This window comes from Vicia villosa, linkage group LG7 (genome assembly GCF_029867415.1).
Source record: "Vicia villosa cultivar HV-30 ecotype Madison, WI linkage group LG7, Vvil1.0, whole genome shotgun sequence".
Taxonomy (NCBI): domain Eukaryota; kingdom Viridiplantae; phylum Streptophyta; class Magnoliopsida; order Fabales; family Fabaceae; genus Vicia; species Vicia villosa.
In genome coordinates, this window is record NC_081186.1 from 103621509 (window position 1) to 103645874 (window position 24366).

At 31.0% G+C, this 24366-nt stretch overlaps 2 protein-coding genes across 2 annotated transcripts; both read left to right on the forward strand.

Annotated features, from left to right (window-relative positions):
* Window positions 1-9910: 9910 nt before the first annotated feature.
* LOC131616314 (mediator of RNA polymerase II transcription subunit 6) lies at window positions 9911-13262 on the forward strand. The gene is made up of 5 exons (XM_058887614.1): window positions 9911-10217; window positions 10295-10469; window positions 10846-10915; window positions 11371-11480; window positions 12888-13262. The coding sequence occupies exons 1-5, from the start codon at window positions 9988-9990 to the stop codon at window positions 13047-13049; spliced, it is 747 nt and encodes a 248-aa protein (XP_058743597.1). The 5' UTR covers window positions 9911-9987; the 3' UTR covers window positions 13050-13262.
* Window positions 13263-20033: 6771 nt separating this feature from the next.
* Window positions 20034-24119, forward strand: LOC131616316 (inositol oxygenase 1-like). Its single transcript, XM_058887616.1, has 11 exons — window positions 20034-20414; window positions 20928-21030; window positions 21888-21969; window positions 22089-22293; window positions 22468-22527; window positions 23016-23068; window positions 23164-23286; window positions 23367-23436; window positions 23523-23601; window positions 23713-23794; window positions 23895-24119. The coding sequence occupies exons 1-11, from the start codon at window positions 20381-20383 to the stop codon at window positions 23919-23921; spliced, it is 918 nt and encodes a 305-aa protein (XP_058743599.1). The 5' UTR covers window positions 20034-20380; the 3' UTR covers window positions 23922-24119.
* The last annotated feature ends 247 nt before the right edge of the window (window positions 24120-24366 follow it).

Consider the following 24366-nt stretch of genomic DNA (forward strand, 5'->3'; position numbering starts at 1 on the left):
TTGTATTTTTTCCGATTTTGATTCCTCCATTTTAAAAACCACAATTTTAGTCCCTTTTGAAGTTTTGTAATGGATTTTAATCCCCTCTTCAATTTAGGACTTATTATTAATCATGTGGCAATATTTTTGATCACATGTCATTTTTTATTATTTAACCAAACAATTAGATGACATTATTTAAATTCCACATCATTTATATGTATTTTTTATTTCAATAATAATATAAATTATTATACTTATTAGAAAATTTAAAAAATTAAATTAAATTATTATGAATATTTTCAAAAATAAATATTTTATTCTAACAATAATTGAAATTATTATATTTGAAAAGAACTTAAAATAACCTAGAATAAATTAAATTATCATTAATAAAATATTAAAGTACACAAAATTTTACTTGAATTGCAATAATATATTAAAGTACACACATTTAAGCAATAATTAAGTTAAGAGTTTAATTTATATGGACAGACATTGTAAAATTATTTTACACTGTCATTCAATAGAAAACCAACAAAGTGTCTTATCATTAAAAGAATTTTTAATTTAAAGTGTTATTTATTCTGATACAAGGTTGTGATTGATTGACTGTGTAAAATAACTTTACACTATCAATGTATAAACTTTTTTCTCTTAAGTTAATTAACACAAATACATATTATAAAATTTAAGATACATGAATAAGGGAAGGAGGGAGGGAGAGAGATTTTTATGTGTGTATGATAAAAAGAGCGGACATTACACAAAAAAACTTCATGTGTATTTTGATATTGTGCGCATTAAAAAAACGGATAAACGAGCACGGGAGTGCCCGTTTAGACGCTAGTATATATAGGGATAGTATCAAATTACACTAAGATATTACAGTTTATAAAGAATGAACTCCTTCCTGCAAGAACAAATTTGTTCAATACAGTTCAAGATATAGTGAACAATTTCTTCGAAGAAAATGGTAACAAGAAAATTGTTAAATTGAAGCTCCGCCTCGCTAACTGCCTCCACCAAAATGGAGTTCGTGCGGATACAGTTGCTTCCTGATCCAAAAATCCATGGGCCCAAACTTGTTGATCTTTATCTGCACATTAATTACTATGATCTGGCACATAAGTTTGTGTTGCAGCCAAATATAGGCATATGCATAAATTTGACTTCTTTGACGTATGTTTATTCGAGTATAAGTATTTATTTCGTATGAAATTATATATGTCATAATTGTATTTTGTATTTAATTTGTTTTTGTTTTTATTTTTGAATGATGGTCGGCGCAATTGATATTGAAAAGCTAAGAACATTTCAGCTTCCTTCTTTAAGAAAGTTGAGCATGCAAATATATCATTGTAGAATTAGTACCATCAATAAAAATTTGAGTTTGCACTTAACACATCTTGTGCTTTGAATTTCGACACATATATTGTTCTTTGAATTTCGTTTTTTTTCGCTTCAAGTTGACACATATCTTGTGCTTTGAATTTAGCTTGATTCATATTCATATTTGCTTGTTGATTGTTTGTTATTTCATTTGAGTTTGTTTGCTTATGCTTTCTTATTCTATTTTGCATGTTTTATAAAGACAAGTAAATGCATGTGTATGAAACTATGAATAATAGTCTAACTTCCAGCTTATCACTAATGAATAGCTCTTTATCACACAAAAACTTCAATCATATTATTCAAGTTTTATCACCTTATTGTAGCAGCACCATGAATAGCTGCTATGTAGAAAAGCTGTGTAGCTGAAAGAATAATCAGAAAAGCCTCCATTGTTTTCTACAAATTTGAACATGGAAAAGCTTCATTGGTCATATGGTAGGCATCGTATAGTTGGCCATATGCTTGACATGCCAAGATCAGACATCTTTTTTATTATAATCAAGAAGAAAAAATAAGAACACAATCTTAGTCGAAGAATTCAAAAATCATGATACAGTTGGTTGAGACATAAAGGATCTAAAACTTGAGCAATTTGCAACACATATAATTTGATACTTATAGGAATAAGTGAGCTACTTGGTCTTTAGGATCCTTAGCTGATTTTACTTTGTAAAATGACCATAACTCTATTTTTCTACTACTTGGTATTTGCTAGAACCTTTGATACACGTAAAATGAAAACAATGTGAGTAAAGTAATTGATAATTATAAAAGAGCGTTTGAGAGAACAAGAAAACAGCATGTCAGTAAGTAAGAACAAAAATAGTGACGGGCAAAGGTACATAGTTTATTACTTACACCTCACTATTTTTCATTTGAACTTTTTATCAATAGTTAATAAAGGCTATGAGTATATATTTTAGGCATTTCAAAAATATCTCAATCAGGACAATGTTTGCATTAAATACTTACTAAATAGTATGATGGGCCCTTTGTTTAATACATGTATAATATAGAATAATGATATAACTGATTTTCTAGGCTTTTTAAAATTTACCCCTGAATCCTTAAGCATGTATTTGTGCTACTTTCTTTAAAGGATGTGTGGGACTCATTGCTATTACTCCAAGAGACATCTGCATATGTATGTGACATGTTAAGAAAAAAATTCAATATTTTTTAAAAATAATTTACACGTAGGAAAAATATTTGTTTATTAATCAATTATTTAAGAAACTTGTCTTTATAAACTACCTAGATAAAAAAAACAAATATATATATATATATATATATATATATATATATATATATATATTCTATGTTGATTTAAAATAAATATTAAGGATTCTAGAAAGAGAAACCAATCCAGTCCATTAAAATCAACAAAATCAAAATTTAATGGTCGTGATTCATTCTTCTCATTTCTCATAATAACCAAGTGTTCTCACCTGAGTCGTCCCCTATATATATATATATATATATATATATATATATATATATATATCATCTATATTATGATTTGTGAATCTTAAATTAACCTTTCTCATTTGAATTTTTAAACTTCTTTTTTTGCGTTTGTAATACAATATTTATTTTAAGATTTGTTTAAAGGTGTTGCGACACTGATTACGGTCTTCGGACGGTATCGTTTGTATTACATTATTCATCTTAAGATTTAGCTTACTCGTGCGGATGCACGAGTCTTCTACTAGTTATAAGTCAAAATATCAGCTTTCACCTCAGTCTTCTCCATCTCCTCAGAAAGCATAACCCCATTTCACTATTACCAACTTGACCAAACCCTTAATCAAATGGGAAGTTAAGAAATGTTTACATTGAAAATTAGTGCATGAATGATATGACCACTAACACTTCCAATGGTAATATCATATTTATAAATAATTATAATACTAATTATTATTATTAATTTATCTAACTTTTATTTAGTAACCAATTACTAGTTACACACATACACAAATTATGTCATTTTCTTTACCCTACTAGTTAGAAATGACATTCCATTTCCATATTAACAAACTATATAGTTATTTTCGAGCAACCATAACATCACAAGATAAAGTTTACTATATCAAACTACTTTGAATAATTGTTTAGATAATTTAATAAATAAATTCGTCTTAAGATAAAACAAAAGTAAAATTAATCAATTAAAAATATGATTATCTATTCTACCACTCAGTAACATGGATTAACAAGAGAAAATTTCTTTAGCCACCTCCCTATGGGGGTCATCCCCAGCGAAAATTCCAAAATACCCCTGTTTCGGAAGTTTATTTCCGAAAGCGTCTTTTTTTGAAAAAATTGACTTATTTCGGAAGTTCATTTCCGAAAACATTATTTCGGAAGTTCACTTCCGAAATACTGCGATTTCTGCAGATTTATCAAAACACTCCCCCTCCCCCAATCATTTACCCTAAATCAAAACAAAAAGTGGCAAAGGCGAAAATTTGTGCAAACAGAATTCCAAAGCTGCATCAAGGCTCCAATCACACTGCTAAACAACATTCAAAAGCCCTATATCCTAACACTTTGTAAGTTTTGAAAATTTTAGATATATTATTCAAATGCATGTTATTTAGGGTTTTAATTGCATAAATGATATATGGTTAGGTTGTTAGTAGTATTTAGGTTGTTTAGAAGCATTTTGATTTGGTTTGAAGTTTGGTTTAGGGGTCTGCCATGGAAGTTGCAGAAAACTCCATCGCAGGGGTGTTTCGGAAGTTCATTTCCGAAAACACCTCCATCCCAGTTTTCGGAAATGAATTTCCGAAATGTATCAGAAGTTCAAATTTTTTTGTTTTTTATTTTGTCTCGCATATTAATCGATTTCAATTGTTTACATGAACATGTCAGACAATCAACCAGTACGCAGGACTGCGTCTTCTAGAGAGGGTAGGGAGTGTCCGTTTTAATTTGCAAGTACTTTATTTTTAACGCCTTTGTCTATTGTGTCTGTTTCTTTGAAGTTTGTGTCCCTTTCTTCTTTTATAAAAGGAGGTCTCATGGACCTTTCTTTCTTCATTTTTACGCAGGAATGGGTGGCGCTAAGGGAAGAAAGGATTCTTCAAAGAAGGAGGTGAAGGAGGTGAAGGAGGTGAAGGAGAAGAAGAAGGTTTTGACTGGTTCTGCTTCTCGTCCCCTGGGGGTCCATGGCTCGGACGTGCAGACTCAGTCTTCAGGCGTGATCAACGCTGATGGTTCTGATACTGAGTGGGATGAGGATTGGTATAATTATCTTCATTCGGAGGAGTTCGCTCGTCGGGAAGAATAACGTGTTTTTATTTTGTTTGATGTGTATTTTGTAACGCTCGTCGGGCAGAATAACTTGTTTTTGTTTTGTTTGACGTGTTTTGTTTTGTTTTGTTCTGATTTCGGATTGTATCGCACAGTGTTTTTGTATTGGATTTATCATCTTAGTTTTTGGATTGTTCTGATTTCAATATGTAGATTCTTGGATTTCATCGCCGCGAACACTATCCATCTTCTGGATTATAAACATAGAACTTTGACTTTCCCAGCGCACCCCTTTGTTTGATTTTTTTGTAATGACGTCCCCTGATCAGGTAAGAAATATGGACACATGTGCCTACGTAAGCCTTCTAAGACGGTTACCTTTTAAGAAATGTGGTAACACTTTCCTACTTAAAAGCCTACGTAACAAAAATTGGGAAGCTCCACAGCCACGCCCTATTTAAAAGAATAAAAAACCTTTTGAAATTTCGAAGTTCCCTTTTCCTTCTCCCTACCACTCTCAGACGGTTAACTTCTAAAACACTTTCCTATTTAAAAGCTTCTCACCCATTTTTCTTTCAAAATATCCCAAATCATTTTCCATCCTAAGTCTTCTTCTTTGCTTTAACGTTTTCTATCTCTTGTTACTGCTTTCATCACAATGTCTCGCCGCGGTGGAGGAAATCATCTCCTGCACATTCTCAACAATCATCCATCAATGCTGCAGGATCAGGCCGTGGTGGTGGTGGTCGTGGCTCTCGCGGTGGACGTACCTTCAATCCTTCTTCCTCCGGACATCCACCTCCTCCGTCATATGCTCCGGCCCCGGTTACCTCTCCTCCGTCTGTTGTTGCAGCTCCGGTTGTTCGTCCATCTGTTTCAGCGCCGTTTGTTCCATCTGTCGCAGCGCCGGTTGCTTCCTTGAGTTCGGCTCTGATCTCCATCGAGAGCCTGACTGCCGAAGTTAAACAGAAGGCTACTCTAGAGTCGGCTCCGTCGTCTCAGAAGGAAAATTGGGAAGGAAAATTCAAGTTCGTGCTAATCATTTTCAGTTGCGAGTGGCTGATAAGAATCTACACCACTATGATGTAAGTATAGTTTGCTCATAAGTTTTTTGTTGTTGTTTATTATGTTGGTAAGTTACAATGTGGTATGGATTTCTAGAGGATCAGGACTTTCTAACCTGTTGCAGCGTCTCCTCCATCGTCTTCATCCGATTAAATAAAGCGAATCGTTCTTGTTTGTTATTTTTCTTCTGTCCAGACCTTTTTTCGGAAGTGCATTTCCGAATTCCTCCAAGGGGGGTGAGTTCGGAGATGAACTTCTGAAACACCACATTTTCTGAAAATGTAACTTTATTTCGGAGATGCATCTCCGAAATCAATATTTTATATTAAAAAAAACACGTTTTCGGAACTTCATTTCCGAAAACACGTTTTTTTCAAAAAAAAGTACCTTTTCGGAAATGAACTTCCGAAACAAGGGGTAGTGTTGTAAATTCACCAGGGGTGAGCAAGAAGGTTAGGAGGTGGGTGAAGAAATTTCCTTAACAAGAAACAACTCAATATAAATTTTCAAATACTACTATAAATAAATTAACTAATAAAATCACGAAATAACTACAACTATTTAATAATAATAAATAATTTCACACACAGAGATAGTAAAACAATCCATATCATAGTTAAAAATATTTTTTTTATATTATAAAATAGAGAGGGTTATAATATTAGTCCACAAAATAAATATTTAGTCCTTTATTACCATATTAATAAAATAATTTCATACTTTAGATTATATCATTTGAAATAAATACCATAAAAATACTTACAATTAACGAATAAATCATAATTTAAATATTTATGTTAATAATATTTAATTATTATAATTACATCAAATTAATTGATAAAAATATATAGTATGTAACTCTTTTTAAACTAATTATGAGCTACAAGATTAAATCCTCTAAATAAAATAATTATATTTTCAATTATAACAAGTTAGAAATATTAAAGGTGCTATAATTTTTATTAAGTTTCTTATACATAATAATTCAACGAATAAATAATAAAAATTATTATAAAAGAAATTTATAATTTAACTAAAATATTAGGATGTTACAGTGAAGGAGGAAGGGTACGAAGGGTGTGAGAATTAGGGATTTGGGTACGAACCTAGTTGAAGAGAGATAGAACGTGGTCGTTTTGGAGTTTTAAGAGAATGTGTTGGATTGTGAATTGGTATGAACCCAGTTGAAGATGAATTGAAATTATTGGGCCATGGTGTTTGGGTGGTGTGTACTATTATCTTCCAGGCACCTCCAAACATTAACCTGCACCTCCACATAAGTAACAATTTGACATAACATCCTTAAATTATAAAAATCAAATTTTCACAATTAAAATTACTATATATTTCAATTCTTAAAAATAATGTTAGAGGATTTGTTAAAAACTTCATATTTTTACAAGTATCGTTTTCTTTTTTTTATGTATTTTACTGAACTTCTTTTTTTTTTTTTTTGCAATTATATGTAATATTTAACGTATACCATATATTTTATCGTTTTTTTTTAAATATTTGCACTATGTAATGATCCGCCTCTTTAAGTTTGGCCTTTAGATCCTATTTTTCTTTGAGCAAAATATATACTATTGTTTAACCCTTGGTGACATTTCTTCGGGATATGGGGAGTTTGTTTTTTAAATCACTCACAATTTAAGTGTGTTTTTCGCGTTAAACTCTCTCTAGAAATAAAACCATCAGTAAATGATTCTCCTTCGGGTCAGACAATATATGAGACACCTTATTACAAATGACTTTGTAATCTCCCAAAAGTCTTCGAGAAAGGCAAGCGGGTGCCAGTAAATTTTATGGCGTCAAATATAGGATCATTCCCATGGAGGATTGAGGAGGCGTATGGTTCCTCGCTGGCAACAAATGCTCGCAAAACCATGTCTTTTCCAGGGATCAGTGTCGCCTTGTCCTTTAGAGTAGAAGGTAGCCCACGATTTATTTATGGATTTTATGGCTCATGTGGCACATTACCCTAGCTTGCCTCTTGGTCCATTTTCATGATAAGGCTTCTAGGAGACTCTATGGGCTATTTGTTCCATGGCGCTCAACCTTTCTCTTGGCCAGATGCTTATTCCTTTTAGCCAAAGGAATGTTGGACATTTTCTCTGCAAAAAGAGAGAGCAAAAATATAAGTAACCTAACCAGCAAAATCGCAAATAAGGGTCCTTATGATATTAAATCTACTTATATATTTGTTTATGTCACTACCATCCTCCCGATCTAAGATGGCCATGATACGAGAAATCATGATCTTAAATTCACCCAAAAGCTAAAATACCTCCATCTCATTAGGCGGGAGGCATTTTCCCAGGCTAGAGAAAAACGAGTGGTATAATACGTCCCAGTCGTGAACATAGAGGCGTCGTCTCGTCCCCCAACTCTCACGAACTTGTCTTTCTAATTTTTGCAATGATTGGAATATGATTTGGACATGGCTCTTCCAGGCAAGGCACTTAAGGTCACCAACCTACTTTGATACTCGTCTTAATACCATAAAAAGAGAAGAACATTCCTATGGTAGGATGGACCTATACCCGCCAGCATATGATTCAAAACGCCCAAATTAAGCTTCAGTCATTAAGTGAGATTTGGGTCTCGAAGACATTGATCACCTTTAGAACCTCTTATTCAAACAAGGAGAATGGAACTATAACCCCTATTTCACGAACAACAAAGAGGTGTAGGTGGAAATAAGGGTTGGGTGAATCATCCAAAGTGGTCATATTAGATCTCCCTATCGTAGAGCACACCTTCAAGAAAACATTTTCCTCATCACTCGAATAAGAAAGGCTGACATGTTTATGAAAGAAGGCTGACATTTCCTCATCGATATAATAGGTATTAAAATCCTATACGCCCTTGTGCTAGTGATGAGAGGTCGTCATTAGCTTCTTTCTTTTTGTGAAAACAAAAAGGAAAAAGTAGTAACTATCACCGCCACGAGAATCGACGCTATCAAAACTAGTGGAACTCTCGCAACTAGTGAACATGCCTAACTATATTAATTTGTGGTCAACTTCCTTATCGCACGGTGTTCCTATAGCAATAATTCCATATTTCTATATGCTTATTACGAGTTGAGGCTCTATTAAATTGCCATTTTCGTAAGCCTCTAATTATCGCCATAAACGAGAAAAATGAAAAGAAACAATAACAAAATACTCAATGAACCTCAGAAGAGAATCTTTACTTATAATTATGGCCGGAGGGAGTATGTACTTGTGAACTTGAGTTTGAGAACACTAGATGGAAAATATGCTATTGATGGATTATGAGGGAACTCTAAAGACTTTTGAAGACAATGGTATACAAAAAAGTAAAAAATGACTAGGGTTATATAAGGGTCCATATGGGTCTAAGGGAGAGGTTAACAATCCAAAACGGTTAATCACTCCTGAAAGGTAGCTAGAGATGATCAAAGATGCATGAATATGGAAGGTAGTCTTGCAGGAGTAAGTGGTCTTCGAATCTATGCTAACAATATCGATAGTCTCAAGTACGTTCCCAGTGAACGAGACTTGTCATATGGTCGGGTTAAACCTTTACGACGTCTCAGTCCAATCATCGGGAAAAGTAAAGTCAGCCGTCTTCGACAGTGGTAGCTCCTCACGTCTCGGGAACATCATGATCTACTAACGTATTCGCCCACACATCCACTGAAAGGGTCATCAATCCGAAAATTAAAAATATACAAAAGCGGAGCAACAAGCATAAACAAATGATACATTATAAATGACTATAGATCTCTTTCTAATTTCTAACACATGTATATAATATTTACAATAATAATACATATTACATAATTAAGACTCATTCTTAATGCAATGTCTATATATGTAGATGCACATGATTTATATGTCGATGAACATGATTATGAAGTCAAAATTTGTAATTTTTTTTTATCATAAACTACTATTTACTAATAAAATAAAAATTCTAAAATATTTTGACTATAACGCGAACTCATTGATATAAATATTATTTAATTTTTATATTCGATCATAGTCAACTATAAGTCTATAAATCCATCTTAAAATATATGTTAAACTACAATCTTAAAATATATTTAAATTGATTTTGGATGCGTTTGAATACAATAAATAAGTGTAAGAATTTTTGTAATTTTATCATATATATGATAAGACTGTGTTTGAATATTATATTAAATAATAAAATTGAATCCATTCCAATATATTACTACATTATTGCATTCAATTTTAAATAATCACCAAAGAAGTGAAACAAGTGTAAGATTCATAATAGAAAAACAAAGCGGCACCGGCAATGGCGACACCGGGAGTCGGAATGTTGGACGGCGGAGTCCCAACGGCGCAACCACCCGGAACTGACATGACCGGAATCTGCTTCCGAGACCAGTTATGGCTAAACACTTACCCTCTCGATCGTAACCTCGTCTTCGATTACTTTGCTCTGTCACCGTTCTACGACTGGACTTGCAACAACGAACAAATTCGAATGCGATCTCTTCACCCACTCGATCCATCTCAACTCACGTGAGTTTCAATCTATTATTATTCGATTTCAATTAATCTGTATTTTGAATCTAACGATTATTAGGGTTTTTGTTTAGGAAAATGACGGGTATAGAGTATGTGCTGAGTGAAGTTATGGAACCTCACCTTTTCATTATTCGGAAACAGAAGAGAGATAGTCCTGATAAAGTTACTCCAATGCTTGCTTATTACATCTTGGATGGGTCAATTTATCAGTCTCCGCAGTTATCCAATGTTTTTGCTGCTAGAGTAGTAAGTTTTGTTTGACACTGATACGTCGACACCAGGAATAATTTGAAATTCAGTGCTTTGTAGAAACCTTGTAGGATTATGAAGTGAAAACACGAGTCTGATACCGACCCTGACACGTATACACTAATAATAATTTTAAGAAAATGAAAGTAATCAATATAATCGAATGTGTATGCATTGGTGTTGTGTTTTTGTAAGATACATACAAGTAAGACACTGACATGTGTGGAACACTAGACACACCTTTAACATGTAGCGTCGGCGGTGCTTCTTAGAAACTGTGTTGGGTTATCTAGTTTTTCTTTTAGTAATAATTGTTTTATTTTTAATTTGTTGCCTGGTATTTTCAATAATGTTTCTGATATTGGTCTTGCAGGGAAGGGCACTTTATTATATTCAAAAGGCATTTACTACAGCTGCCTCTAAGTTGGAAAAGATTGGATATGGTAAGCTTGACTTTTATTTCTTCTGTCACATTGATTGTTGCTTGCGAAAACAAGTTTTTTTTAATGAATGAGAAGTGCAGTCAAATGTAGTTTTAGTTGCGGTCGTGTGGCAATTGTGGAGATGTCAAATACTTTTTTAAACCCTGTATGAAGGTGTGACAGAAACTTGGCTGGGTTTGAAGAATTGTATTGTGGCTGCTGACCTTTAGTTACAAGAAAACTTAGTTGAGGTTTAGGTTATTTAGTTCAAGACATGTGTAATTTTGTAGTTTGCAAACTGTGGGCAAATAGAAAAATACTACTAGTGTAACTTGGCTATCTGATTATTCATGAATTTTGTTATATCTTATGTTCCATCTACTTGTAATTCATGTTCTTGTTGAAATTTTTAACCAAAGATATTTTTGATGATTCTGTGCACATTAATTGAATTGTGTGTCTTCTATCTGGGTCAGTTGATACTGAAAAGGAGACTACAGTGCCGGAACCGAAGGCCGCTAAGGAGACAATTGACTTAAAAGAAATCAAACGAGTGGATCATATTCTTGCATCTTTGCAACGCAAGGTGAGTTAATATGCAATTTTCCGCTGTTTCATTTTCAGACAATTATGTAGCCCATCATTTGAAGTTTATAACAATTTTAAGAAAGATAATAAAGGGGTAAGATTGAATTAAAACCTGAATCTCTAGTGTTTCATGTAATTGTTCATGAAATAGATTGAACTATTACAGATGATGGTTTATTTCACGGATTCTTAACATCCACGAAAGATGTGATGATATCTGCAAAACCAAATTTTACTTTTTTTCTATTTTGAAGTAATAATCTATTATTAAGAAAACAAATAAAAACTTGTTTTTGTGCATTTTGCGAGGTTCGTTGTTCCTAGTACCATATAGCGCCACTCAGTTTATATATAGCGATTACCTCTTACATTCTGTAATTTTTTCCAAGTAATTTGACATCTTCCCATTAAATCCTTCCAATTACTCAAAAAATCTAGTATTAAACATGATTGCCATTCGCGTGCTACTGCTATTGCGTGAGGCAGAACATCATGAAAAGTGGCTTCTATTTCCTGGCATTGCTACGTGTTTTCCAGTTGTGGTTGATATAGAGCTGGGAATAGTGGCAAAGCATGCCTTTCACAGCTGCAACTTTGAGGGCAATCGAAAACCGCCCTTATTTCCCTTCTTATCGGAATGTTAGTGTGTTACTGATTAGTAGTTTGTGGGTTGAAAAATGAGATTTTGCACCTCTATATCCAGAAACAGGTATAAGCCCTTGTTCCGTCTCATGTTCATACTTCCAAATCCTTTTCTTCCCTAGCATGCTGTTCACAGGGGATCGTTCTTCCAGAATCCTGTGATTTCCGTGCATAACCTGTTGCACTTGCACCCACACCACCCTATTCTTCTCAATCTTTGTTTTCTGTATCTGATTTTACATCCTCTGTTCTTCATGCGCTGGTTTGTTCTTTTATGTTGTTCTGTCTAACTATTCTATTTCTAACCTCAGGCATCTTTGTGTATTCTGACATCCTGTGTTTTAGCTAAAGACTATTGAGTACATCTGTAGTATAAATTATTATATAAAATTTAGTAGGGACCTTGTTGCAGTGTATTATCCCACAGTAGCTTTTATAAGTTTTGGCTCATAATAAAACCTTACTTCTTTGCTAATTCAATAGGATATAAAGCTATTATTTTCTCTTTGCCCTGTGTTGTCAAAAATTTATTTGTTGGGTAGAAAAAAAATGCTTAAAAATGGTGATTCTCTTTATGTTTTATTTTGTACTGTAACAAATGATAGGATTTGCCCAACATGGCTGGTCATAAATATAGGAATTTAATCAAGTAGCTGTGATTGTGAGTTGATAAATGTAAACTGAGTTTAAGCCTAAAATGTTATTATAATTTTACTACATTTAACTATTTAAGACTAAAGTGAGTTTTTGCTTGCTGCTGCAGCTTCCGCCAGCTCCACCTCCACCACCATTTCCAGAAGGGTATGTTCCGCCTTCAACAGCAGAAACTGAGAAAGGTCCTGAAACTCAGGAAGCAACTGAGTCGCAAGCACCTACTGTTGATCCAATAATTGATCAAGGACCTGCAAAAAGAATGAAATTTTGAGATAAAAGGAAAACAGCAAGAGAAGCTGATTAATGTGTATTCCTTCCAGGAAGGCCTAGCTGAAATATGGTTAACTTCGAGTTTTTCTCCCCATGAATGTACATAAATCTCTGATAGGCTCACTGTGGATGGTAACAAATTTTAACTTTCCATTCTCAATATATAGACTGACAGTGTAAACAATATCAATTTTCATTGGAAATTTTCTATCCACTGAACTTGGCTTCATGCATGCTTTCATCCTAGTTTCCCTAAAAACCTCTGGAAAATGCATTCTTGTTCAATTGAGTAATAATGTAATGACATGGATGATGGATCCACAAGGGCACAAATGGAACTGAATATGATTCTTGATGTAGTAATAACCTTGGGGGGGCTGGGGTATCGTTTCAATCACTTGATTTCAAAGGTTCAGTTAAGATTCTAAAAAACTTTTTATGTTTTTTTTTGCTGGTAGTATTAACTCAATATTTTTATTTGATTTAAATATTCTCCAGATATACAATTTGGATAATTCAGACGTTTTTAATTGAAGATAGTATTCAATCAAAACTTTTTCCAACTTATAAAAAGCATTGTGGTTTTATAATTTTTTATTTTCATAAACTGGATTTTATGATTTTGAGACTTTTTAAATAGTTTTTATCATAATTTTTTTTTTTTACAAAGAGATTTTTAGGTGTGAGAATGTGTCTTTGGTAGATAATTTGTAAGTACCTTTTTATGTAGGTTGGGTTTAATTTGTGTTGTTAGTGTGACAATGTATTTGATAGATACTTTGTAAGTGCCTCTCTTGGAGTGGAAGGAGTAGTTCAATTGTCATTTACTAGTTGGATTAGATGGGTGTAAGTAGTTGGTCTAGGGTTTTAATAGATGGGTGTAAGTAGTTGGTCTAGGGTTTTAGTTGATAGAGTTGATGGTCTAGGATTTTAACTCTTGTCAGTGTGAGATTTGGTGAGCTTTAGTTTTTAACTCATCTAAATGTTAAGAAAAGAAATTTTTATGTATTCTAGAATCTTTGAAAAATAAATTATTAATCACTCTATTAATAAAATAACGAAGAATGGTTAATCTTACACAAAATTTCACAATTTCTTCTTGGTTTTAAATAATGTTAATATGTGATTCATCATATCAAATATCATTGCAGGATACTTGATACATTATGTTTACCTTTAACACTTCATTAAATCTTGAATCTTGACTTTGATGAGGTTTGAGATAATTTTAAGATGAACAACATCATCAAAGACAAATTCAAGCACATTATTGATCCATATTTTGATCTTCAAGCACCGTCAATACATCAAGCACCGTCACTAGGGGTAGAAATAAGCCAGGCCGATATACAGGGGCCTACAGGCTAGCCTATATAGGCTCAGGCCAGGCTACATATTATTTTTAAATAGAAAAGGCCTAGGCTTTTTTATAAGCCTATTTAGTTAAAAAGGCTAGGCCTCAGACCCTAAAAAAAGCCTTTTAAAAAAGCCTTTTAAGCCTATCAGGCCGGCCTATTTAAGTAAATATGAATACTTTTTTTATTATCATTATGTTATGTTTTGTACTTTGAATAAAATACATTAATAAAAATTAGTTATCTTGAAGAACTTGTGAAAATAAGATGAAAACACCTGATGAACATCATTCTCATAAGTTCTTTTAGTTAGTTAGTCTATTTAAACATTACTTCAATTGCTTATTTACATATGTCTAAAACAAATAGGCTTTTATGTAGGCTAACAGGCTAACCAGGCATTCGGAAAGGCCAGACTCAGGCCTAAACAATAAGCCTATGACAGGCTACAAGCCAGGCTTAGACTTCAGTATTTTTGCCAGGCCAGGCTTAGGCTTGACAAAGCCTAGCTCGGCCCAGCCTATTTCCACCCCTAACCGTCACTACCATTTGATCAACATATCAAACACTATTACTTAATCCCTTTATCACCACCTCACTGCAAGGTTCTAATTCCTTAACGAAACACTTGGACAAAAGAAATATTATTATTATTATTATTATTATTATTATTATTATTATTATTATTTTTAATAAAAATGAATATATTAATTCAAAAAAACAGTGTTTACAAGGCGAACTCAAGGTTCCAACCCTCTTACAAGACAAATATTAATCTACTCTACATCATAAGGATTGCTACGTGTCTCCTAAAGTGTTTAGACATCCACCCTCTATAAGTAATTTTCTCTATAATGCTATTCACTATCTTTGTATTATTTCTCTTTTAAAAAATAATGTTGTTTCTGTACAACCAAACCTCATGTAAGGTTTCGATCATCGCAAGCTTCAACGCAGTAGCTTTCCACCCCTTCTTGTTTGTGGTAGTCAGAATCTAAGGGAGCTCCTCCTGCCACCCTTTAGGGTCATGCACAATCTCAAGCCAATTAAGGATTGCTTTTCAAATAGGTTTAGTTTCTCTGCACTCGAAGAACATGTGCTGAATACTCTCTTCCTCATCACTGCATAAGCTACAAATATTATTCTGCAACATTCAAAAACGCACAAGTCTGTCTTTGGTTGCTAGTTTCCCTTGGCACACTAACCACATGGTAATGACTGCCTTAGGCCTAGCACAATTTCTTCGCATCAGAAATCTCCATGGCACTACATTAGCTTCCTGCACAAGAGCCTGATACATCACTTTTATTGAGAATCTATTACTCTGCATCTGTTTCTCCCAAACTTGAGGGTGCACATCAATAACATCTTTATTTCCCAAAACAGTTTGGACAATCCACGACAAGGACTTACCGATAGGCAGAGTTGTCAAAATGGGCTAGCCCATATGGGCCGGCCCGCCAGGCCCGAAAAATCACAGGGCTTGGGCCTTAAAATTAGAGCCCATAGGCCTTTTTAGCCCAGCCCTAAAAAGCCTGCTACCCATTAGGGCAAGCCCATATAGGCCGTGGATAGCCCATCAGGCCCGCATAATTATAAATTTTAAAAAAAATATATTAGTGATTATATTATCTTACTCCAAAATAGCATATTGATTTTTCTCACTTCACTAAATTTTATCTCTATTTTATTCAATCTTTCTCTTTTAAATATTATACATTAATATAATCAACATTTTTTCATCATATTATATTAGTTTTTCTCTTATAATAAATATTCAAGTATTATTTTATACAATTTAGACATATATTATATTTAGAAACACATTATAGTATTTATAAGAGATAATATAGTACTTAAAAATGTATTATGTTTAAAATAACATAATTTTTAATTTTATTTATAATAAATATTATGGAGTTTTTATTTTAATTTTGGTTAAATTACTCCCAAGATCCTTTAAGTTATTTAATTGTAACAGTTTGGTCCTTCATGTTATTTTTGCTACAACTAGGTCCTTTATGTTATCAAATGTGTGCATCATTATCCTTTTTCAACCGAGAAAATGTGATAATTGTAGATGCAACTATTTTGAGGGATGTAAAAATGATGAAGTGCTTCCAAAAATACAACAATTAACATTTCTAAAGGATTAAAATGAGAGAAAAAGGAGGCAGTTATCACCCAAAAGGACCAAATTGTTACAAAAAAAAACTTGAAGGACCAAACTGTTACAATTAAATAACTTAAAGGACCATGAGAGTAATTTAACCTTTAATTTTTTAAAATAAAAAAGCCCATTTAGGGCCGGGTAGCCCGAAGCCCATCTAGGGCCGGCCTCGGATAGTAAATCTCGAGCCCATATTATACCGGGCCTTTTTTGGCCCAGCCCTGAAAAGCCCAGGGCCCGCTAGGGCCGGCCCATTTAGGGCCGGGTAGCCCATATTGACAGCTCTACCGATAGGCACCACAAACGGATCATAGTTCTTTAGGTTAACCCAAAGGTTTTCTGATTTCTTAGAAACATTCCAAATGAGTGGAGATCCTCTCCATTTCTCTGAAGAAATGGAGAAGACAAGTACTATAGTTTTTATGATATATATATGTCAAATTATGAAAAATATATGTCACACATTTTAATAACATGTGCATTTATACACAATTACTTTAGTAATTGTGCTCTCCATTTCTTTTGAGAAATGGAGAGGATCTCAACTCATTCCAAAGGCACTTCAACATAGCAGCCTTGTTCCATATCTCCAAATTAGGGATGTTAATAAGACCTCCTTGGCTAATCGGGCTGTCTGTAAATATTATTATTATTATTATTATTATTATTATTATTATTATTATTATTATTATTATTATTATTATTATTATTATTAATATTATAAAATAATTTTATACTTTTATTTAATAACACTAGTAAATATTATATTGTCAAAGTAATTTTTAAAATATATATTAATTTAAAAAAATTATCAAAATAATTTATTGAATATCAATATTAAATTATTATATATATATATATATATATATATATATATATATATATATATATATATATATATATATATATATATATTAAATGTATTAAACAATTAATATATTTATCATATAAGTTGTCCATGTATAAATGAGTCATTATTCAATGTATTTAAAAAACTAATTTTTTATTAATAAATATAATGAGATGTAGTATTATATTATTTACATATTTTAATTATTATTAATGTCTATGAAATTGTTAAATGAATATTCATCATAAGACAAATAGAATATAAAATGTATCTAAATAAAATTAATAATGCTATTAAAAAATTTATTTGTCAAAAAAACATTTAGTAATTTTTTTAGGTTAAATATGTTTTGATCCCTATAAATATCTCAAATTATATTTTTAGTCCGTATTAAAAAAATAACATATTTTAGTCCATATAAAATTTTTTGTATGCAATTTTAATTTCTGTTATTTTTTAAAATTTCGAAAAACTCTTTAATTACTTTTAAAATTTAAAATTTTTGAATAATTTTTTTTTCATACATGTCTAGAATATTACTTTTTCTGGTCCTATTTATAAGAAAAAGTTTATTTTTTAAGTTTATTGAAAAGACAATGTATCTGACCTATATATTGTCTAAATACATTAGTTATTCAATGTATTTAAAAATAGATTAGTTATTCAATATATATAAAACATTAATTTTTTATTAATAAATAGAATGAGATGTAGTATTATATTATTTACATATTTTAATTACTATTAATGTCTATGAAATTGTTAAATGAATATTCATCATAAGACAAATAGAATATTAAATATATCTAAATAAAATTAATAATGCTATTAAAAAATTTATTTGTAAAAAAAAAAACATTTGGTAATCTTTTTTAGGTTAAATATGTTTTGGTCTCTATAAATATGTCAAATTTTATTTTTAGTCCGTAATAAAAAAATAACATATTTTAGTCCATATAAAATTTTTTGTATGCAATTTTAATTCCTGCTATTTTTTAAAATTTTGAAAACTCTAATTACTTTTAAAATTTAAAATTTTTGAATAATTTTTTTTCATATATATTTAGAATATTACTTTCTCTGGTCCTATTTATAAGAAAAAGTTTATATTTTAAGTTCATTGAAAAGACAATGTATCTGACTTATATATTGTCTAAATACATTAGTTATTTAATATATCAAAAAAAATTATTTATTAATAAATAGAATGAGATGTAGTATTATATTATTTACATATTTTAATTATTATTAATGTCTATGAAATTGTTAAATGAATATTCATCATAAGACAAATAGAATATTAAATGTATCTAAATAAAATTAATAATGCTATTAAAAAATTTATTTGTCAAAAATAACATTTAGTAATTTCTTTTAGGTTAAATATGTTTTTAGTCCCTATAAATATCTTAAATTTTATTTGTAGTCCGTAGTAAAAAAATAACATCTTTTAGTCCATATAAAATATTTATGTATGCAATTTTAATTTCTGCTATTTTTTAAAATTTTGAAAACTCTTTAATTACTTTTAAAATTTAAAAATTTTAAATAATTTTTTTTCATACGTGTTTAAAATATTACTCCCTCTGATCTTATTTATAAGAAAAAGTTTACTTTTTAAATTCATTGAATAAACAATGTATCCAACTCATATATTGTCCAAATACATTAGTTATTCAATGTATCTAAAAAATAAAATTTTCTTATAAATAGAACATGAGGGAGTATAAAATATTTCTTTATCAAATTATATAATTTTTTAAAATAAAAATAATTAAATATGAATTTTAAATTTCAAAAGATATGATAAAAATAATACAAATATCAATTTAAAAATTAAATTTTAAGTGTTTTTTTAAGGAATTTTTTATAACATTCTAATATATATATATATATATATATATATATATATATATATATATATTAAAAAATACATATCGGTTTAACCGTAAAACTAAATCAGCGTGTATAAAAATTTTATAGAAATTAAAATATATTATTTTTTAATAAAATTAAAAATAAAAATTTAAGATATTTATAGGGATAAAAACGTACTTAACTCTATTTTTTTTTAATATTTGAGATGGAAAAGATAGACTAAAAGTGTACTCTCAAATGAAAAAACCTAACCTAGGATGTGTAAGGCCAAAAATTGCTTTCAATCACACGTGTAGAATCAAACAACCAACACGTGTGAGATGTTGAGGGCCAACAAAAACAAGGGGCGGTAAAGCAAAACAAAAACATGACTATTCTATGATTTCTATCTCCATTTGACTTGGTGCCACGTCAGTGGACCCCACTTACCTCAAATATTATCATAACCAGCTCATACCTGACTCACTTCTAACATCATATTCGGCTAATATCGGTCCCACACATTGAAATCTCTGCCTTTTTTGTCTTCTTATCATTAAACAAATCAAAATATACCAAATTAAACATATCTATAAGTTTTTGAGTCCTCAAAAAAAAAAAAAATGTCCTCAATCCTAATTTACATAACTTGGATTAGATGAAACTATAAGGACATGTTTTGTCTTAACCTTTGTTAGCAACCTTGATTAGACTAATCTGTTTTGGTTTAATAAAGTAATTATCACATAAGGTCAGATGTAAATATGATTATAGATATAAAATGAAAAGTTAATACCAATTGTTCTTATGGGACATGAATAGATTGTCAAGTTGTTTGGCACTTTATCTTTGGATAGAATTAATATTGTTATTTAAGTATATAGAGAAAATGAAATGTTAGTGATAAAAATGGAAAGAAAGAATGAAAATTTCAGAGAAGGACACAGGAAGTTCCAAATCTCAGGGAAGGACTCTCCGGGCAGTTATAAATACCAAAATTTTATAGCCACCATAACATAACATAACATACTTCAAGTTTTGAAATCTCTTTGTTTTCTTGTTCTCTTTCTTTTTTTTCTTCAAGTTTCTCAGAGTGAAACATGACTATCCTCATTGATCAACATGATGGTTTTGGTAATTTTTAACCCTTCTTTATTTTTAGCAAAATTTACTTTTTTTTTTTCTTCGCGCAGAAAATTTCATTTTTTAGTGCGGTTCTTTTTCTTTGGATCGATGGTGAGTTTTAATTTTTTTTTTTTGCAGTTTTTATTTTTTAATTTTAAAAAATTGAAAGATATTTCGTGATTATGCACCGTTTATCGTTTGATAGTAACTTGTGTATAACATAGTTGTTTTGTTTGTGCTATGGATTTAGATTTTTTTTTGAGATTATGAATTTGATTGGTCAAACAGTTTTATTTTTATTTTATTTTTATGATGATGGAACTATTTATATACTCTAAATCAAAATTTGTATAATTATTTGATCTCATGAGGCGTTGATTAAAGTTTGAATTACTTGACCCAAGTCAGTTAATTTCATGATTCTTCATCAGTCAAATTGAAGCTGGATGCCTGGATCTATGAAAATGGTGCACAAAAATTATAATTAATTAATTAATTTTTTTTTATTATAAAAAATGACAGGATCAGATGTAGAGGCAAAGACAGTGCCAGGGAATGAGACAGAACTTGTTTTGGACGGTGGATTTGTTCTGCCACAGGCCAACTCATTTGGTCACACTTTTAGGTTCATTTCTCCATAACCTATCCCATTCATTCATTCACATGCAGTTAATTTAAATTTACCCCTTTCTGTTTTACTAACTCTTGTCGTTTATAAAAAGAGACTTCACAACTTTTTTTTTTTTTTTCACAACTTTTTTTTTGACTTCACAACTTTTTTATATAAAGCACTTCACAAATTCTAAATTGGTTTTTATTGTGTCAGTCCAGTTTATTTTTTTATTTTTTATTCTTTGGGCCAGGCCCATCAAGCCTTTATGGTCGGTGTTTTCTTTGGGTCAGGCCCTCAAGTCTTTATGGTTCATGTTTATTCTCTGGGCCAGACCCAACCTTTTATGGTTGATGTTTATTATTTGGGCCAGGCCCACCAAGCCTTTTATGGTTGATGTTTATTCTTTTGGGCCATGCCAACAAAGCCTTTTCGAATTGATGTTTATTCTTTGGGCCAGGCCCATCAAACCTTTTATGGTTGATGTTTATTCTTTGGGCTAGGCCCATCAAGCCTTTTATGGCTGATGTTTATTCTTTGGGCTAGGCTTTTATGGTTGATGTTTATTCTTTGGGCCAGGCCCATCAAGCCTTTTATGGTTGATGTTTATTCTTTGGGCTAGGCTTTTCGGGTTGATGTTTATTCTTTGGGCCAGGCCCATCAAGCCTTTTATGGTTGATGTTTATGGCCCATCAACGCTCATGCCTTTGCCTCTTATTTCGTAGAAAATACTCAAAATAGTATTATTTAACAAAAACAAATTACTACAATGACGATCTTTTAAAAAAAAACTGAATATAATCCTCTAGTTAATTCTTCATGTTAAAGCATTTTTAGAATAATCTTACATGTGACAATCCATTGTTAATCAGGGATTATGCTGCTGAAAGTCATAGGCAAGAGGGAGTGGAAAACTTCTACAGAAAAAATCACATTTACCAATCCTTTGATTTCGTAAGCATCTACAACTAAAATTCAATTTATATTTCCTCCTTAAAAAATGTACATACACCACATTTATCACAATTTATGTAGCTATAAATAATGATGTTAGTTTTGTAACATATATATAGGTGAAGAAAATGAGAGAGGAGTATGGAAAATTGAACAGGGTAGAGATGAGTATATGGGAATGTTGTGAACTTCTTAATGAAGTGGTGGATGAAAGTGATCCTGATTTGGATGAACCACAAATTGAGCATTTGCTACAAACAGCTGAAGCTATAAGAAAGGATTACCCAAATGAAGATTGGCTCCACTTAACTGGCCTTATCCATGGTAATTTCTATGCTTTCTAATTGACATTTTCTATGGAATTACAATCGTTTCGTAACGTGCACACTCTGCTGAACTGAGTAAACAACATATCTATGAGTCAATTATTGTTTGCGATTTACTATTTTATTTTTTTTTCTTCTTACTTTTTTGTTTAACCAATTTGATTTAATGTAGATCTTGGCAAAGTGCTTCTCCTCCCCAGTTTTGGAGGACTGCCTCAATGGGCTGTTGTAGGTAAGTGTGGTATTCTATTTATAAATAAATTAGGGTTTCATACTGTGACGCAGAAATAGATTTAGACAGTTGAATCTAAAAGCAACGTTGTAGATTATTTAAATATGATTTTAGGGTTAAATATGTTTTTAGTCTCTATAAATATTGCAGTTTTCATTTTTAGTCCATCCCTATCTTTAGGCAACGGTTTTTATAAAAAAACTGTTGCCAAAACCAGCTAAAACCGTTGCCAAAAATCAGGAGAGACTAAAAATGAAGCTGCAATATTTATAAGGATCAAAAACTTATTTAACCCATGATCTTATATTAGTGTAAGCTGCTGATCCAAATTTCAATGTCTGACGGCAATATTTATTTATATTTGTGTATTAATATAAATAAGTGTGGTTGATATTTATAAATAAACAATTGTTTAAAAAAATTAATATATTTTTTTTCAATTTCTAGTTGAAATTATGTTCTCTAATAATTTTTATATTGGTATATAGGTGACACATACCCAGTTGGCTGCAGATTTGATGACTCCATTGTTCATCACAAGGTATTATTAATCTTTCAACTTTTTTTATTTCAATGGATAAAAAACAACTTATGAAAATTAAACATATCTAACATATGTTACATTTCCACTTTCAGTATTTTAAGGAAAATCCAGACTATAACAACTCTGCATACAATACTAAATATGGAATTTACTCTGAGAAATGTGGACTTAACAATGTCATGATGTCATGGGGACATGATGACTACATGTATCTAGTAAGTCCCTAGAAAAAACTCATCTGACTACATGAAACAAATTTAATATAAGGTCTAAAATTTGTATATGTTGTTTTCAGGTTGCAAAGGAGAACAAAACTACTCTTCCCTCAGCTGCTATGTTCATTATAAGATACCATTCTTTTTATGGTAAAATTCAACTTAGAACTAAAAATTATTTTTCCAACAATTTTTACTATAAGTAATTTTATTTGATACAATAATTTTTTTTGCAGCATTACATAGGGAAGGAGCCTATAAACACTTGATGAATGATGAGGATGTTGAGAATCTCAAATGGCTCCAAATTTTCAAGTAACATTACATGATTATTAATTTTTTTTTTAATTCTGTTAAGCTATTGCGCTATAGCGTCGCTATTTATCAACACGGACTAAAATTTCTTTTTTATTGAATCACTTGTAGCAAATATGATCTCTACAGCAAGAGCAAAGTTCGAATTGATGTTGAAAAAGTGAAACCATACTATCTTTCACTCATTGAAAAGGTTTTATTTTTTTTTTCTTCCAATTAAAAAATTAAAAAGTTTTTTTTTTTTTTTTTAGTTTAGTTTTAAGTTTTTACTAATGCATTTTTCTTTGCTGCAGTACTTCCCTGCAAAGCTGAATTGGTGAAAAATTGGAGAGTTGAAGTTGAGAGATATTTAGCATGATAGTTAGTTTAGAATAGGGAATAAGATATTGGGCTGCAAGTACCTTGAATAAGTTATATGCTTTGATGGTTTAGGATTCTTGTATGAATTAATATCTGTAGTCAATATCCTGTATCAAATATTTTCATTAAAAAAATAAAATAATTTCTTTAGGGGATTAGTTATTTGGACAAGTTCATTTAGAATGATGCCTCACATGAAGACAATACTATGATTGATTTTTTAAACACTAAGCACTAAAGCTTTGATGTACTCAAACACACATTCTCTAGTGCTAATTCTAACTTGGAATTTTTCAAAACCTTAAAAAAATAAATAATCCTAATTCATAAAATAATTGAGGTAGACATTGTCAAAAAGTATAATCCGAAGACTTAGATATTTGGAGTTAACTAGGGTTTTTTTTA

What these genes read in the sequence shown, in the direction of transcription:
- LOC131616314 (XM_058887614.1), top strand. Translation starts at nt 9,988, where the DNA reads ATGGCGACACCGGGAGTCGGAATGTTGGACGGCGGAGTCCCAACGGCG. An exon ending in CTCGATCCATCTCAACTCAC is followed by an intron (nt 10,218 to 10,294) that starts GTGAGTTTCAAT and finishes GTTTTTGTTTAG; the next exon opens with GAAAATGACGGGTATAGAGT. An exon ending in TTGCATCTTTGCAACGCAAG is followed by an intron (nt 11,481 to 12,887) that starts GTGAGTTAATAT and finishes TTGCTGCTGCAG; the next exon opens with CTTCCGCCAGCTCCACCTCC.
- LOC131616316 (XM_058887616.1), top strand. Translation starts at nt 20,381, where the DNA reads ATGACTATCCTCATTGATCAACATGATGGTTTTG. An exon ending in GCCTCAATGGGCTGTTGTAG is followed by an intron (nt 22,528 to 23,015) that starts GTAAGTGTGGTA and finishes ATTGGTATATAG; the next exon opens with GTGACACATACCCAGTTGGC. An exon ending in AAGATACCATTCTTTTTATG is followed by an intron (nt 23,437 to 23,522) that starts GTAAAATTCAAC and finishes TTTTTTTTGCAG; the next exon opens with CATTACATAGGGAAGGAGCC.